This window comes from Engystomops pustulosus, chromosome 1 (genome assembly GCF_040894005.1).
Source record: "Engystomops pustulosus chromosome 1, aEngPut4.maternal, whole genome shotgun sequence".
NCBI classification, from domain to species: Eukaryota; Metazoa; Chordata; class Amphibia; order Anura; family Leptodactylidae; genus Engystomops; species Engystomops pustulosus.
Genome location: NC_092411.1, coordinates 98,872,498 through 98,886,743, shown reverse-complemented (window position 1 = coordinate 98,886,743; position 14,246 = coordinate 98,872,498). Strand labels below are relative to the sequence as shown.

Below are 14,246 nucleotides of genomic sequence, written 5' to 3'. Positions count from 1 at the left end.
ATTTCCGCCCACAGAACTGCCGCTCACTGGATGTTTTTTCTTTTTCGGACCATTCTCTGTAAACCCTAGAGATGGTTGTGTGTGAAAATCCCAGTAGATCAGCAGTTTCTGAAATACTCAGACCGGCCCTTCTGGCACCAACAACCATGCCACGTTCAAAGGCACTCAAATCACCTTTCTTCCCCATACTGATGCTCGGCTTGAACTGCAGGAGATTGTCTTGACCATGTCTACATGCCTAAATGCACTGAGTTGCCGCCATGTGATTGGCTAATTAGAAATTAAGTGTTAACGAGCAGTTGGACAGGTGTACCTAATGAAGTGGCCGGTGAGTGTATACACTCCTCAGTCCACACAGACAGATATATTGCACTGTACATGGCCCTTACAGTACATAGCAGGTGTATACACTCCTCAGTCCACACAAATATATTGTATATGGTCCATACAGTATATATAGCAGGTATATATACACTCCTCAGTCCACATCAACAGATTTACTGTACTGTACATGGCCCTTATAGTATATAGCAGGTATATACACTTCTCAGTCCACACAAATATATTGTATATGGTCCATACAGTATATATAGCAGGTATATACACTCCTCAGTCCACACAGACAGATATATTGCACTGTACATGGTCCTTACAGTATATAGCAGGTATATACACTCCTCAGTCCACACAAATATATTGTATATGGTCCATACAGTATATATAGCAGGTATATACACTCCTCAGTCCACACAGACAGATATATTGCACTGTACATGGTCCTTTGAGTATATAGCAGGTATATACACTCCTCAGTCCACACAGACAGATATATTGTATATGGTCCATACAGTATACATATATAGTATGTATATACACTCCTCAGTCCCCATAGATGGATATATTATGGTGCACATTGTCCATATAGTACATAATGCTGGTGTATATACTCCTTAATCCATGTAGATCGATATATAACACTGAACATGCTCCATATAGTACATATAGCTAGTATGTTTACTGATTTGTCCACACAGACAGATATATTACACTGTACATGGTCCATATAGTACATATAGCAGGTATATAGACTCATTTATCTACACAGATATACTACACTGTACATGATCAATATAGTACAAATAGCAGGTATACACACTCATCTGTCCACACAGACAGATATATTGTGCAAGGCCCATAGAGTATATATAGCAGGTATATACATTCCTCAATCCACACAGACAGATATATTGTGCATGGCCCATAGAGTATATATATCAGGTATATACATTCCTCAGTCCACACAGACAGATATATTGTGCATGGCCCATAGAGAATATATATAGCAGGTATATACATTCCTCAATCCACACAGACAAATATATTGTGCATGGCCCATATAGTATATATATATCAGGTATATACATTCCTCAGTCCACACACACAGATATATTGTACATGGCCCATAGAGAATATATATAGCAGGTATATACATTCCTCAGTCCACACAGACAGATATATTGTGCATGGTCTATAGAGTATATATAGCAGGTATATACATTCCTCAATCCACACAGACAGATATATTGTGCATCGCCCATAGAGTATATATATCAGGTATATACATTCCTCAGTCCACACAGACAGATATATTGTGCATGGCCCATAGAGAATACATATAGCAAGTATATACATTCCTCAGTCCACACAGACAGATATATTGTACATGGCCCATAGAGTATATATAGCAGGTATATACATTCCTCAGTCCACACAGACAGATATATTGTGCATGACCAATAGAGTATATATAGCACATAGCAGGTATACACACTCATCTGTCCACAAAGACAGATATATTGTGCATGGTCCTATATAGCAGGTATATACATTCCTCAGTCCACACAGACAGATATATTGTGCATGGCCCATAGAGTATATATAGCAGGTATATACATTCCTCAGTCCACACAGACAGATATATTGTGCATGGTCTATAGAGTATATATAGCAGGTATATACATTCCTCAATCCACACAGACAGATATATTGTGCATGGTCTATAGAGTATATATAGCAGGTATATACATTCCTCAATCCACACAGACAGATATATTGTGCATGGTCTATAGAGTATATATAGCAGGTATATACATTCCTTAGTCCACACAGACAGATATATTGTACATGGCCCATAGAGTATATATAGCAGGTATATACATTCCTCAGTCCATGCAGATCGATATATAACACTGCACATGCTCCATATTGTACATATAGCAGGTATATTTACTAATTTTCCCACACATATATTACATTGTGCAGAGTCCGTATAGAGGGTATATATATGATATATACCAGACCACACAGTCCTTAGTACTTATTCTACTGCAGTAAAAAAAGTCCAGTCTTTTACTTCTCCTTCTATTAGTCACAAATTGGGACTTTCCCTTCCCGCCCTATCTGCTCTTTCATTGGCTCCCCGGAATTCTCCTTGTCACTGATTGGCTGTCTAAGCTGCCATTTCCTTCTTGCACACTTCCTTGTTGTAAATTCCCAATCTTGACTAAAGTTTGTGATGTGTAAGAATCTCCCTGAGTAGGGGGGCTCTGCAGATAGCACTGGATGTGAGTGCATGGCGGGGGAGACATTACATGAAGGTGAGTGCTGCTAGACTACTACTCCCAGCATGCCCTGCAGAACAGGTTGTAGGTACAGGTAGCTGAGAAGATGCTTGTGCGGCAGTCTGTATTCTGCCTAGTACAGGGTGGACAGGATGACAGGCAATGAAGTGAAGAGTAAGGACATGACGTCTCCATTACTGCTTTTACATTTCTAGCAGAATTCTGCCGACTCTCCTGAGCCTCCCCAGGGACCTCAGCATGGTGATGGCAGGGGCTGTAGTTCATCTCTGCGCACCTGTGAAGGTGGCACGTAGCATGGTGAATGGTATTATATATACCACTGATGAGGTGTTTAACTTTACACAAGTTAACATAATTTTTTTACAAAGGAAAACATTTTATATAACACTTGGACCTCCTGCATACAAATGTTGTTTCTGGTCCATGTATTTCTATGGCCTCATACACACAGCTGACTGCCTGAGCCATAAATTATAGAGCAGGTCCTAATCTTACCCATATTCTAATACCAACAAAAGTATACAGAAACCCAACTATCTATAACTAAAGATACCAAATAGTTACAATTAAAAAAGGCTTTATTGAACAATAAGCCATCAGCGGTTATAAATTTAACTTAAAAGTGCATGATACAAACGTATAGGGGCACATTTACTTACCCATCCTGTCGCGATCTCCACTGTGCGTTGTTCGACGAGGATTCGGGTCTTCCGCGATTCAAGATTGTGCGTCCAATTTCCTGCATGTGTCGCTTCTCCTACTAAGCTCCGGCGGAGTTCACCTTCTTCTTCTCAGTGCATGTGAGTGCAACACAATTTGCTTTTTAAATTCCGCGGTTTGTCCGAATGAGTCGACGTCCACGCCCCCCGATTTATGCAAGCTAGCGCCATTTTCAGGCAGGAGACACTGTTCTTTTAGCTTTCTATGCCCTTGTTTTTCCCCAAAAAGGCTCTACAATTATGCAAATGAGTCTGAGCGGCTCCAGGTTCAAGTGACAGCTATGGAGCCCAGAGAACTTCAGGGTGTGTTCACACGATGCTTTGCGTTTCGTTTTTTTTATACGTTTTTGACACATTCCAAAGGCTTCAGCCTTGATCACATGCTAAGGTTACATTGCATTACCACTGCATTTGCTAAAACGCAATGTAACCTTAGCATGTGATCAAGCCTGAAGCCTTTGAAATGGGTCAAAAACGCATTAAAAAGTGGCGCAACGTATCGTGTGAACGACCCCGCAGGCTGAGTTGCAGAGTTTTTAAGTCTTTTTTTTGTAAAAACAAGGCCTTAAAAGCTAAAAGAAGAGCAGATCCTGCCAGAGGGGGCACACATTAGCATGTCAATGTGCTTGGTTTACAGTCCTTCATCCTGGTGGTAGATGTTCTATAATTCAGACATATGAGTGAATGCATCCCAGTATACAGCAGAGGTTAAGTGACCGTGAACATACAAAGGAATACCATCCATAATATTGCAGATTGTAAACTATGGTACCATACGAGGGGTATGATACAGCGCACCACAGCACACTAATCCTGCCCTTGTTTTGCGGGCTACAGTTTGCGGCACAAGAAAATCACAGTTCATATGCAGGTAGTTTTACATAGATGCTTCCATCGGTGAGGAAATATAGCAGTGGGGTTATTGTGTGTTGTAGGCAAACCTAAATAGATGGTGAAGGGTTGTGCTATGATTTACAGAGTTCTGGCAATTATGTGCATATTCTGCTTTACTTTTTTTACTTTTCCAGGTTTCCTCCTTTCTTTGTTAATGTGTTGAGAAGCTGAAGTGAAATGTCCTCTCCAAATTTTTATATTGCTGTGAATGATTATTCGACACCATTGCAAAATCCTGGTGGCAAATGTCGAGTCGAGAGAGGGAGCCTACTAACACTGACTGCAGCCCCACCATCAAACCTCTCGAGGAAACAGGGTGCTCTGTTCCATTCATCCATTCTCTGGCTGAGAGTATATGAAACTGAGGAGGTGGTTGGTGTAGAACCAGAGTATGTAAGAGAGATTGGACCTACAGTATGGAGAATATTACTCGCTGTCACAGATACGGAAGAGCGATATGCCTTTTTCATGGACCATAAAAGACTACAGGATGTAATGAACTTGAAACTCGGGGATAATGTACGGGTCCAAGTCAAATCATCCAGTGGACGCAAAGAGAGAGGTGTGTTGTGTTACAAGGGATCCGTCAATCATGAACAAGAGGTTCTTTTTGGAGTCCAGCTCGTGGTAAGTTTAGGAGATAATAGATACAGTTGTGTTCAAAAGTTTACATAACCCTGTATAATTTTGGCTTTAAAGAGTAACTGTAGAGGTTTTTTGTTTTTCACAAATCAATAGCTCTTGGGATGTAAAACAACTTTGCCTATTATCTTCATTACCTATGTGCAGCAGTTTCCTTGCTATAGCCCTCAGATTACCTTCGTGCTGTAATGGCTGCTTCCTGTCCATGTGCTGATAAGCCCTAGAATCCGTCAGAGAATCAAACTACGGATTCATGAAAGGGGAGGAGCTGCTGCTCCCTGCTCACAGTGGAAGAGGTGATGTGTCAGTGAATGTAGCAGAGCTTTAAGTGTATGCAGATGTCTCCTGTACAGAATAGTGAGGTACAAGATCTCCCTGTGCCCTCCCTCCATCCAGATCCCAGTGATTCTACAGAAGTCTGTCTGTCTCTGCTCTTTTCGCTGCTCACTTCCTCCACCTTTTTATCGGCAGTATCAGCTCTGTCCAGATAAGCTATTAACCCTGACTGATCACACAGCACAGGCTATAGACTGCATGTAACTGGTGTACTAATGATTTCTACCAATTATTACATGTTCCCTGCTCCTCCGTGTGATGAAAGCTGCCAGGCTGTCAACATATACATTCTGTATGTGCAGTGTTCAGTGGATTTACTTGTGGGAAACTAAATAAATTTACTGCTAAGTTACTATGAGAAAGAACATAAGGCATCATGGGATCTGTGGACAAGCTAACTGGCCTCAGCCTGAGGGCATAGACTGACAGATATTAGTCTCCGCCCACTTCACCTCTAGTGAAAAAGATTTTTGTCAAACACTTTCAGAACAGAAAATGCCATAACTTTGGAAAGAAAAGGACGAGCAGCACGAAGTAGGCATTGTTCTGTTTGTTTTCAAATGGGGAATGGCCATTTATTGTCAGACTACTGTGTTTTCTCTTTTTAAATCATAATGACAAGAAAAACATCCAAATGACCCTGATTAAAAGTTCACATACCCAGTTCTTAATACTGTGTTCTGCCCCCTCTAAGGCCCGTTCACATTAGAATCGACATTCTGTTCTGCTACATATGGGGGAAATAAGGACTGCATCATGTATCAATATAATGCACGGAGTACAACCGCAGCATAATGATCAGTCCATGGCACAGCACTTGTCACTGCGGTGATCACAGACTGATCATGGAATAAAGTGAAACGGGCCTATAACATCAATGATAGCTTGAAGTCTTTTATGGTCATTGTGGATGAGGCTCTTTATTTTCTCAGATGGTAAAGCTGCCCATTCTTCTTGGCAAATGTCCTCAGGTGCCTGTAAATTCCTGGGCCGTCTTGCATGAACTGTGCACTTGAGATCTCCCTAGAGTGGCTCAATGATATTGAGGTCAAGAGACTGAGAGGGCCACTCCAGAACCTTCATTTTGTTCTGCTGTCCCTAATGACAGGTCGACTTGGCGTTGTGTTTTGGATCGTTGTCATTTTGCAAAGTCCAAGTACGTACCATGCAGTAGTGGATCATAATATAGGTGGTTTGGGCGGTAGCCTGGGGCCCAAGCCATCTAGGGGGCCTACGCATTAAGTTTTGTAATGAAAAGGACCTTTACTCATAAAATCCTTACATCTATTTGTGCTCTCAGTACACATGTACACAAGAGCCATTTGAGGCCTGAATGCAGGTAGAAGGAGGATCCCCCATTTCCCAAGAAGCTTGATTCTAGTACCATATGTAGGAAGTGAAATGTAGGGGCTATAACAGTGATGGCAAACCTTTTAGAGACCGAGTGCCCAAACTACAACAAAGACCCGCTTATTTATCACAAAGTGCCAACACAGAAATTTAATTTGTGATTTATACTCCCTGCTCTGTCACAGTTTTCATTGATACCAGCACTCTGAGGACACAAATAAAGCAGAAAATAGTCCCAGGTACAGCTGTCACTTTAAAATAGCTCTGTGCACAGCAAGTCCTGGGCTGTCTGGGACTGCAGGAAGATACCTGGAGTCATCTCTGGTGATGGCCTGAGTGCCCACAGAAAGGGCTCTGAGTGCCACCTCTGGCACCAGTGCCATAGGTTAGCCATCACTGGGCTATAATATTCATACAGCCCAGGGCCCATGGCAGTCTTAATCCACCCCTGGTACCATGCGCAGCTTCTTGGCAGATGATTGTAAATTTGCCTCCAGTATATGCTGTGAACATGCTGCATTCATCTTTGCTTCTACTTTGACCAAGTGGTGTTCCTTTCATCTTAATATAGCAGTTATGGTTGTCTGCAAAAAGTTTTATTTTGGTCTCAATACTCCAAATGACCTTGTTCCAGAAGTTTTGAGGCTTGTCTCTGTGCTGTTTGGCGTATTGTAGGCAATATACTTTGTGGTAAATGTGCAGTGATGGCTTTCTCCTGGCGACTCTACCATTCAAGGGGTTATCTGGGTGTTAAAAAATACTGAGGGCAGGGCTGGGGTGGGCTACTTAAACATAATAAACATGTACTTACCTCGTCCGGCGCTGCCGATGTCCCATGCTGCGGTCCATCCCCTCTGTGCGCCAGTTTGTATACAGGGGCGCACAGGGAGCTTCCGCTTACAACGCTGAGAGATAGGGACGGATGGGAGGAGCCGGCCACAGCACAGACCGGAAGCTCCCTGTGCGCGGCTTCCGTGCCCCTGTAAACCTTTGAGCAGAACTCTATATCACCGATTGATAAAGGAAAAAAACCTCATAATTAGCGTCAATCTGGCACTGTTGTTGTCGTGTGATAAATCTGACGTCCAGGAGCGGTCAAACACAAGGAATAGGCGCAAATCTCTCCTTTATACCTTATCTCTGTGTCGTCTCCACTCCTGGTTTTGGCTTACAATAAATGATGCAAAAAAACTATAAAATAACTGTGAACTATTTAATGTTAACAGATTTTACTTTCCAGGGGTCTGCGGTGGGAAGAGGATTTACAGATGGAACATTTGGTGGTCACAGGTTCTTTCACTGTGATGAGAATTGTGGGGTGTTTGTATCAGGAAGCCGACTGGAGAGGGATAGGCCTGAATCCTCAAGGAAACCAAGGAAAAAAGATGATAACACTCCTGCGGGACATGAAGAATCTGCGTTGAGAAGTAAAAATTCTCAGGAGCCACACACTAAACCAACTGTATTTATGCCACGGGGTTTGAGGCAAGAGAGCCCACAGAAAACTGATGAGAAAGATCAAGAAAAAGGTAAATACAGGCAGTACCCGAGTTATGTACAAGATAGGTTCTGTAGGTTTGTTCTTAACATGAATTTGTATGTAAGTCAGAACTTTATATTTTATAATTGTGAGCCCAGCCAGAATCTTTTTTGTCTCCGACAATTGGATTTTAAAAATGTTGTGTTTTCAAAAGAACCATCTTAAACAATGAAGCGTAATTGCAGACACCTTTGATAACTGTTACAGCTGATAATTGTAGCCTAAGGCTAAAGTACAGTAAATTACCAATATCCAGATGTTAGTTTGTAACTAGGGGTCGTCTGTAAGTCAGGTGTTCTTAAGTAGGGGACTGCCTGTATTGTAGTTACAGAAAACTCCATTTATACAATATACAGATCCCATGTTACAAATACCTGATGTACTAAATGATGGCTCCTCACCTAACAGGATGACTTCACTTTTGCCTAGAGAAGCTGTAGACTAAACAGGGAAAATTTACTTACCCGGTCCATTCGTGATCCAGCGGCGCGTTCTCTGCGCTGGATTCGGGTCCAGCCGGGATTCATTAAGGTAGTTCCTCAGCCGTCCACCAGGTGGCGCTGCTGCGCTGAAAAGCATCGGAACACGCTGGAGTTCACCGAGCCGGGCTGAGTGAAGGTAAGTGCAAGCTCCGCGACAGATTTTTTTTTAAAAAATGCGGCGGTTTTTCCGAATCCGTCGTGTTTTCGTTCGGCCACGCCCCCCGATTTCCGTCGCGTGCATGCCAGCGCCGATGCGCCACAATCCGATCGCGTGCGCCAAAATCCCGGAGCAATTCAGGGGAAATCGGCACAAATCGGAAATATTCGGGTAACACGTCGGGAAAACGCGAATCAGGCCCTTAGTAAATGACCCCCAATGTGTGTAACAGTACAGGATTTCCAGAAATGGCTGATAAAGCTTTGGTGGTCTCCCTCACATTTCCTTTTGTACATGGCTTGCAAAATGAGAGTCAGTATATCTTTTGCAATGTGATAATTGTCTAAGAACACTCATATAGGACTCCCTAAATATAAGGAGCCAGATAAATACATACTATTGTATGTAGTTTTGTGTATTGCAGGAGGCAGAATTGATAAAGTAATGCATGGAGCTGTGATTATTGTCTGAAAAACACAGAAGAGTCTACTACCTAAAATAAAGGTTAGGCTGCATTCACATCTGTACAGGATATACAGACGGCCCCCTACTTAACAAAACCCAACTTATAGACGACCCCTAGTTACAAAGGGACCGCTCTGCCAACTGTCACCTTTCTGGATACATGTGCATTACTTTAGTCCCCGGCAGCAATGATCAACTGTAAGGTTTCTGCCATCAAGCTTCATCAACACAAAAGTTTTAAAACCCATTTTTCAGAGAAAATGATTTAGCTGCAGTTACACTTACAAAATATTCCAACTTGCCTAGAAATTCACCTTAACCTCTTCACGTCACAGCGTTTTTCCGTAAATTTTTTTTGTCCCCCACTCTCAAAAAGTTAAAAACCGTTTTAATTTTTTTTGTGTACAGAGCTGTGTGAGGGCTTATTTTCTGTATAACAATTGCAGACATTTGGGGTCTATTTCCCGTTATGCGGTTCACTACCAGCAATAACTGTTTTTATATTTTGATAGATCGGGCATTTTGGAACGTGGCAATACCTAATGTGTTTAGGATTTTTACTTTTTATTTAGTTTTATATCAGTTCTAGGGAAAGGGGGGGTGAACTTTTTTTTTTTTACTTTCTTAATTTAATTTTTTATTTCTTTTAGGCCCTCTAAGGTACTTTAACCCTAGAAGGTCTGATCATTCCTACCATATACTGCTGGACTGCTGTATTGCAGTATATGGCGTTTTTACATAGGATTCATTACAATGAGCCACTGGCAGAAACCATACAGCCTCTGCCCTGTTGAAGACTGGAGGCTGTCATGGCAATTGATCGCCCCTTCCTATGTCTATTCCGTTTATTTGTTTTTTGAGGTTTTTTATTCTGGCTCATTAGCATCATTTTAAAAGTTGATTTTAGAAGAAGGGAGGCCATGGATAACAATGTAAGAAGATTACCACAGTCAGGTGGATCTATGAGTAAGTGTCCTGGGTTTATCATGATGGATTTTGATGGTTTCCTGTAATATTTTTATATACATTAAAGTGTGTGTGTGTCAAAAGACAGTGGGCGGTCATAGGGGAGTTAATATTATAAAAGTTCATGGAGATGTCCATGCGATCCTAATCTGTGGGGACCGTTTTTGCAGCATTAAAAAAAGTATAAAATATTAAGACCTTTATGTCAACAGGAAAAGGAATCTGGGCTTTGCAGACTTGGCATCCTATGGATCCAGAACATTTTTTTATTCGGGGTTACTTGATTCCACCTAAGCCTTGAGATGACGGATTAAAGTACCAGCAGTATAAAATCTCAATGAAGCCGTCATCTTGCAGGCGCTTACGTTAGTAAAATTCGCTGGTAATCAGAGATTTATTCTCCTGCTCTGAATTATGTGATGATTAGAGTCTTCAGCTCTAGGTCTAGATTGGAATTAGAATTGTAAAATACCTTCATTATGCACCTTTGTGTTCCCAATATTTAGAAGAGCAGATAAATAATGCTACAAAAATAGAGAAATTTATGCAAACACAGCAAGACGGAATGATTCTGCATCATCCAAAGAATAATGGTGTTCCATGTGAATACACGTGGCAGCCGAAACCTACATCTTGTATATTGCTTCCTTTGGTGCTTTTCATGGCTAATGTTTGCCCTTTTTCAGGAGAATTGCTGCATTCAGGAGAAGAGAGGATTGTGAAGCGTTGTAGTCCAGAAGAACACTCTATACAAGGTATGCAGTAACCGGATTTTGGATGTACAGTCTTGATCCCAAGTTTAAAGTACATATTCGAGCAGAAAGGCGACTTCTACAGCAACAGTATTTCCCACAATGTACTGTACTAATAAGGCAGAAAGGCCTCATGCCCACAAACATTAGCTGTTTACGGGCCATGGTCTCTTGTTGTATTTGAGGTCTGCTCACACTCTGATAACAATATATAAACACAGGCAGGAATAGAAACTGTTCTATCCTTTGGTAGTGGGCAGTTGGCTCATACACATGGGCGTGATATCTACAGCTGTGGACATGGGTTAATTGAAAGATATTGGGACGTATCTTAACCGCTGAAACAGCAGCCAGCACGTGGCCTAAAACAACGGATGTGGGCAGGAGGCCTAACATGGACAGTAGCTCAGTAATTTACAGATGACGCTGCTATTTTGCCCAGTTATAGATAACTGCAGTTATGGGTGTAAATTCCTGTAATCTGATGATTCAACAACTTCCTACACAAGTGAAAATTAAAGGATTTGCCCACTAGCACAAAAGTTCACCAGCGTAAGTACAAGGCCCTAGTAGGGCCACTAATGTTGTATGTACCCTGGTAAGCAGTCTTCAAGAGTCCTGAGCTCTGACTTGGGAATTCCTGTGATGTTCCGTGTCCTGCAGGCTTGAGGTGGGTCACGTTACTGTATGCACGCCCCACTGTGATTCTTACTTCCATGACAGTGGCTGGAAGGGTGTGCTAAGGTCATTTGCGTGCCGCTTCAACCACTGACCACTGGGAGTAGTGGTAATGGAGAGGTCGCGCATACAGTAATGAGTGCATGGCTTCCATGATCCACAGGAAGAACCGAATTCTGCTGCAGGTTACAGAAGAACTCCTGTAGGTAAGAATAAACTAGAACAATGTTGTGGTATTGCATAAACAGCAGTTCAGTTGTTTTTACATCATAAAGGTAATGGCTTATTAGTGTGTTTAATCAGACACTAAACTAAATATATTTTCAGCTGAAGGTAACCCACAACCCTTGACCAACCCGCTTGAAGGAGAAGAGGCACAAAACTTGAATGCAACTTCAGAAGATCATCCACCATCCAGCCTCTACTGTCCTCCCAGCGATGGAAGCCTTTCGAGTCTATCTGCTAAAGGCGAGCTTCTAAGTAAAGGTCTTGAGCTCAATTCCATGGTCGAAGTAAATGATCCTCCAATATATGGGGTTATCCGTTGGATTGGGCATATCCCAGAGTGTTCAGAACCTATTGCTGGACTTGAAATGGTAAAAGGTTAAATATTTTTATTCCCCAAAAAGCTGTTTTATATAGAAAAAGTAGAAATGTTATGCAATATTATTGTGGATATGTGAAAAGAGTCAATGGAAGTCAGACATTTAGTAACTGCTGAAACTTTGATATAAGCAGTGGCAAAGCGAAAGTGATCACAGAGGGGCAGACTAATACTACTTTGATTGTAACAACTTGCCATAAGCACCCAGATTTTTACGCATTTTGTATTATCTAATCATAGCTATTTACACACAGGCAGCTGGTGGCCAAACACTTGTTCAACAATTATGTGCCTGACTTCTCCATGCCCACTGAGGTTGCCTGATGTCTACATAATTTGTTCAGTCGGCTTTAATTTCGCCCAAAATATAAGGCACTAAAGTTCTAAACACTGTATGCTGACACCTTTATAGAATTATCTTCCCATTTACTAGATAGCGCTTGAATGTGCTTGTAGGCCTAGCTGAAAAAAAGTTCCAGCTTGTTAGAGTCCATATCATATGGGTTTATTCACCTATGTTATGTGTTACATAAATATGCATAGATTTCTGTCTTGGGGGATATGAGAGGACTACTAACTATTACATTCAATTAGGGTTGCACAATGCATCGAAATCTCGGTACTTGTACGATACTTTCAGAACGGTTCAATACTGTGTTTCTGTAGCTTGCACTACTGAAAGACTTCTACTTGTATCTGTCTGCATAGGATTCCCATAGAGCAGACATCAGGCAGGGAATCCTTTTGAGTGATTTGAGTGATGTGGTGAGCGGCGGAGCAGGGACTACATCATCAGGTTCATATCACCACCTGTCCATATATGGGTCTCTACATCTCCCAGGCTTCCCCAAACACAAGGCTCTAAATTATACAATTAAATCATTTTCTGCCCAGCTCGGGTTTTGGACCCACAAATTCCACACTCCACCTGACACAGAGATACAGGACAGAGCCTCTATCTACCACTAAACTATGGGCTTAGTGGTTGTCTATGGGAGGTTTAATGCACTGGTATATAGTGATGGATCTTCTCAGAGATCTCTCTTTATATCATCTCACATCTCATTATTATTACGCATTTAATACAGTTAAATTAAATGAATAAAAATGTATAAAAAAAAGGGCAACTTCAAACGGGCGTATCTGCTGCTGCGCCTTATGGTTTGCCTGTGAGTCTCAATAACGCACTCTGCAATTTTTTTCTCACTGTCTGCACATTCATGGAAAATCCGGACATGTGAACAGACTCATAGGAAACAGTGGGTCCGTTTGTCATCTGCAAAAAAAAGTGTAGCACACAGACATCAAAAGCACCCGTCTACATGAGCCCTAAATTATACTATTTAGCATACTAATTTAAATTAACATTACCAGCATAACCTTTACAACACATATACTACACTTACTGCACTAAATCTTCTCCTGGCAAATTACTAATACTGTTACTGATCACATATGTTTCAAAGGAAATGCAATCAGACTGAACCCCGACCCCAGACGTTTGCATTGCATTTCTAAACGCAATGTAAATGCCCCATGTGACCGCACCCTAAACATTCAGATAACACTTTTTTCTTTTCTTCAAAATATTGTATCTGTATCGAGTACCGCAATACTTTTCTGGATATCGTATTGATATTTAAGTTTTTAGGCTCTTTCAATGCACTCCTGGCATGTTTATAACAAACCATGAAAGGAAATTTTGCTGTGTTTTTAGAAACGTCAAAAACATCACATGGAGCTTAACCAAGTAACCATTTTTCGCCCCTCAGGAAGAGGAACGACCCTCGGCCTACACAGATGGCACATACATAGGCGTCCGCTATTTTCAGTGTGGGCCCAATAAAGCTTTGTTTGTGAAGCTCCGAAACTGTCGCCCAGACTCCCGTTTCTATTCCTTGCACGGACCAACCAATCAGATTCAAAGGTGTAACTCTATTGGTAAGGCTTCCAGGTCATTGTTCTGGGTTTTTGCTGTGTACTGCATGTATGTGATGGTGGGGGGGTTAATATTTTATT

General features: G+C 41.6%; 1 protein-coding gene across 2 annotated transcripts in view; it reads left to right on the top strand.

Annotated features, from left to right (window-relative positions):
- Positions 1-2,520: 2,520 nt before the first annotated feature.
- Positions 2,521-14,246, top strand: part of LOC140128211 (ubiquitin carboxyl-terminal hydrolase CYLD-like) — a 30,296-nt gene continuing 18,570 nt past the window's right edge. For both annotated transcript variants that reach the window (XR_011855127.1, XM_072149748.1), the window contains exons 1-6: positions 2,521-2,657; positions 4,390-4,882; positions 7,824-8,112; positions 10,880-10,948; positions 11,951-12,219; positions 14,000-14,168. Coding sequence is in view for 1 of the 2 variants with exons in the window: in XM_072149748.1 (XP_072005849.1) it covers positions 4,433-4,882; positions 7,824-8,112; positions 10,880-10,948; positions 11,951-12,219; positions 14,000-14,168 (1,246 nt within the window). In the remaining variant the exon portion in view is untranslated. The remainder of the gene's footprint in view (positions 2,658-4,389; positions 4,883-7,823; positions 8,113-10,879; positions 10,949-11,950; positions 12,220-13,999; positions 14,169-14,246) is intronic.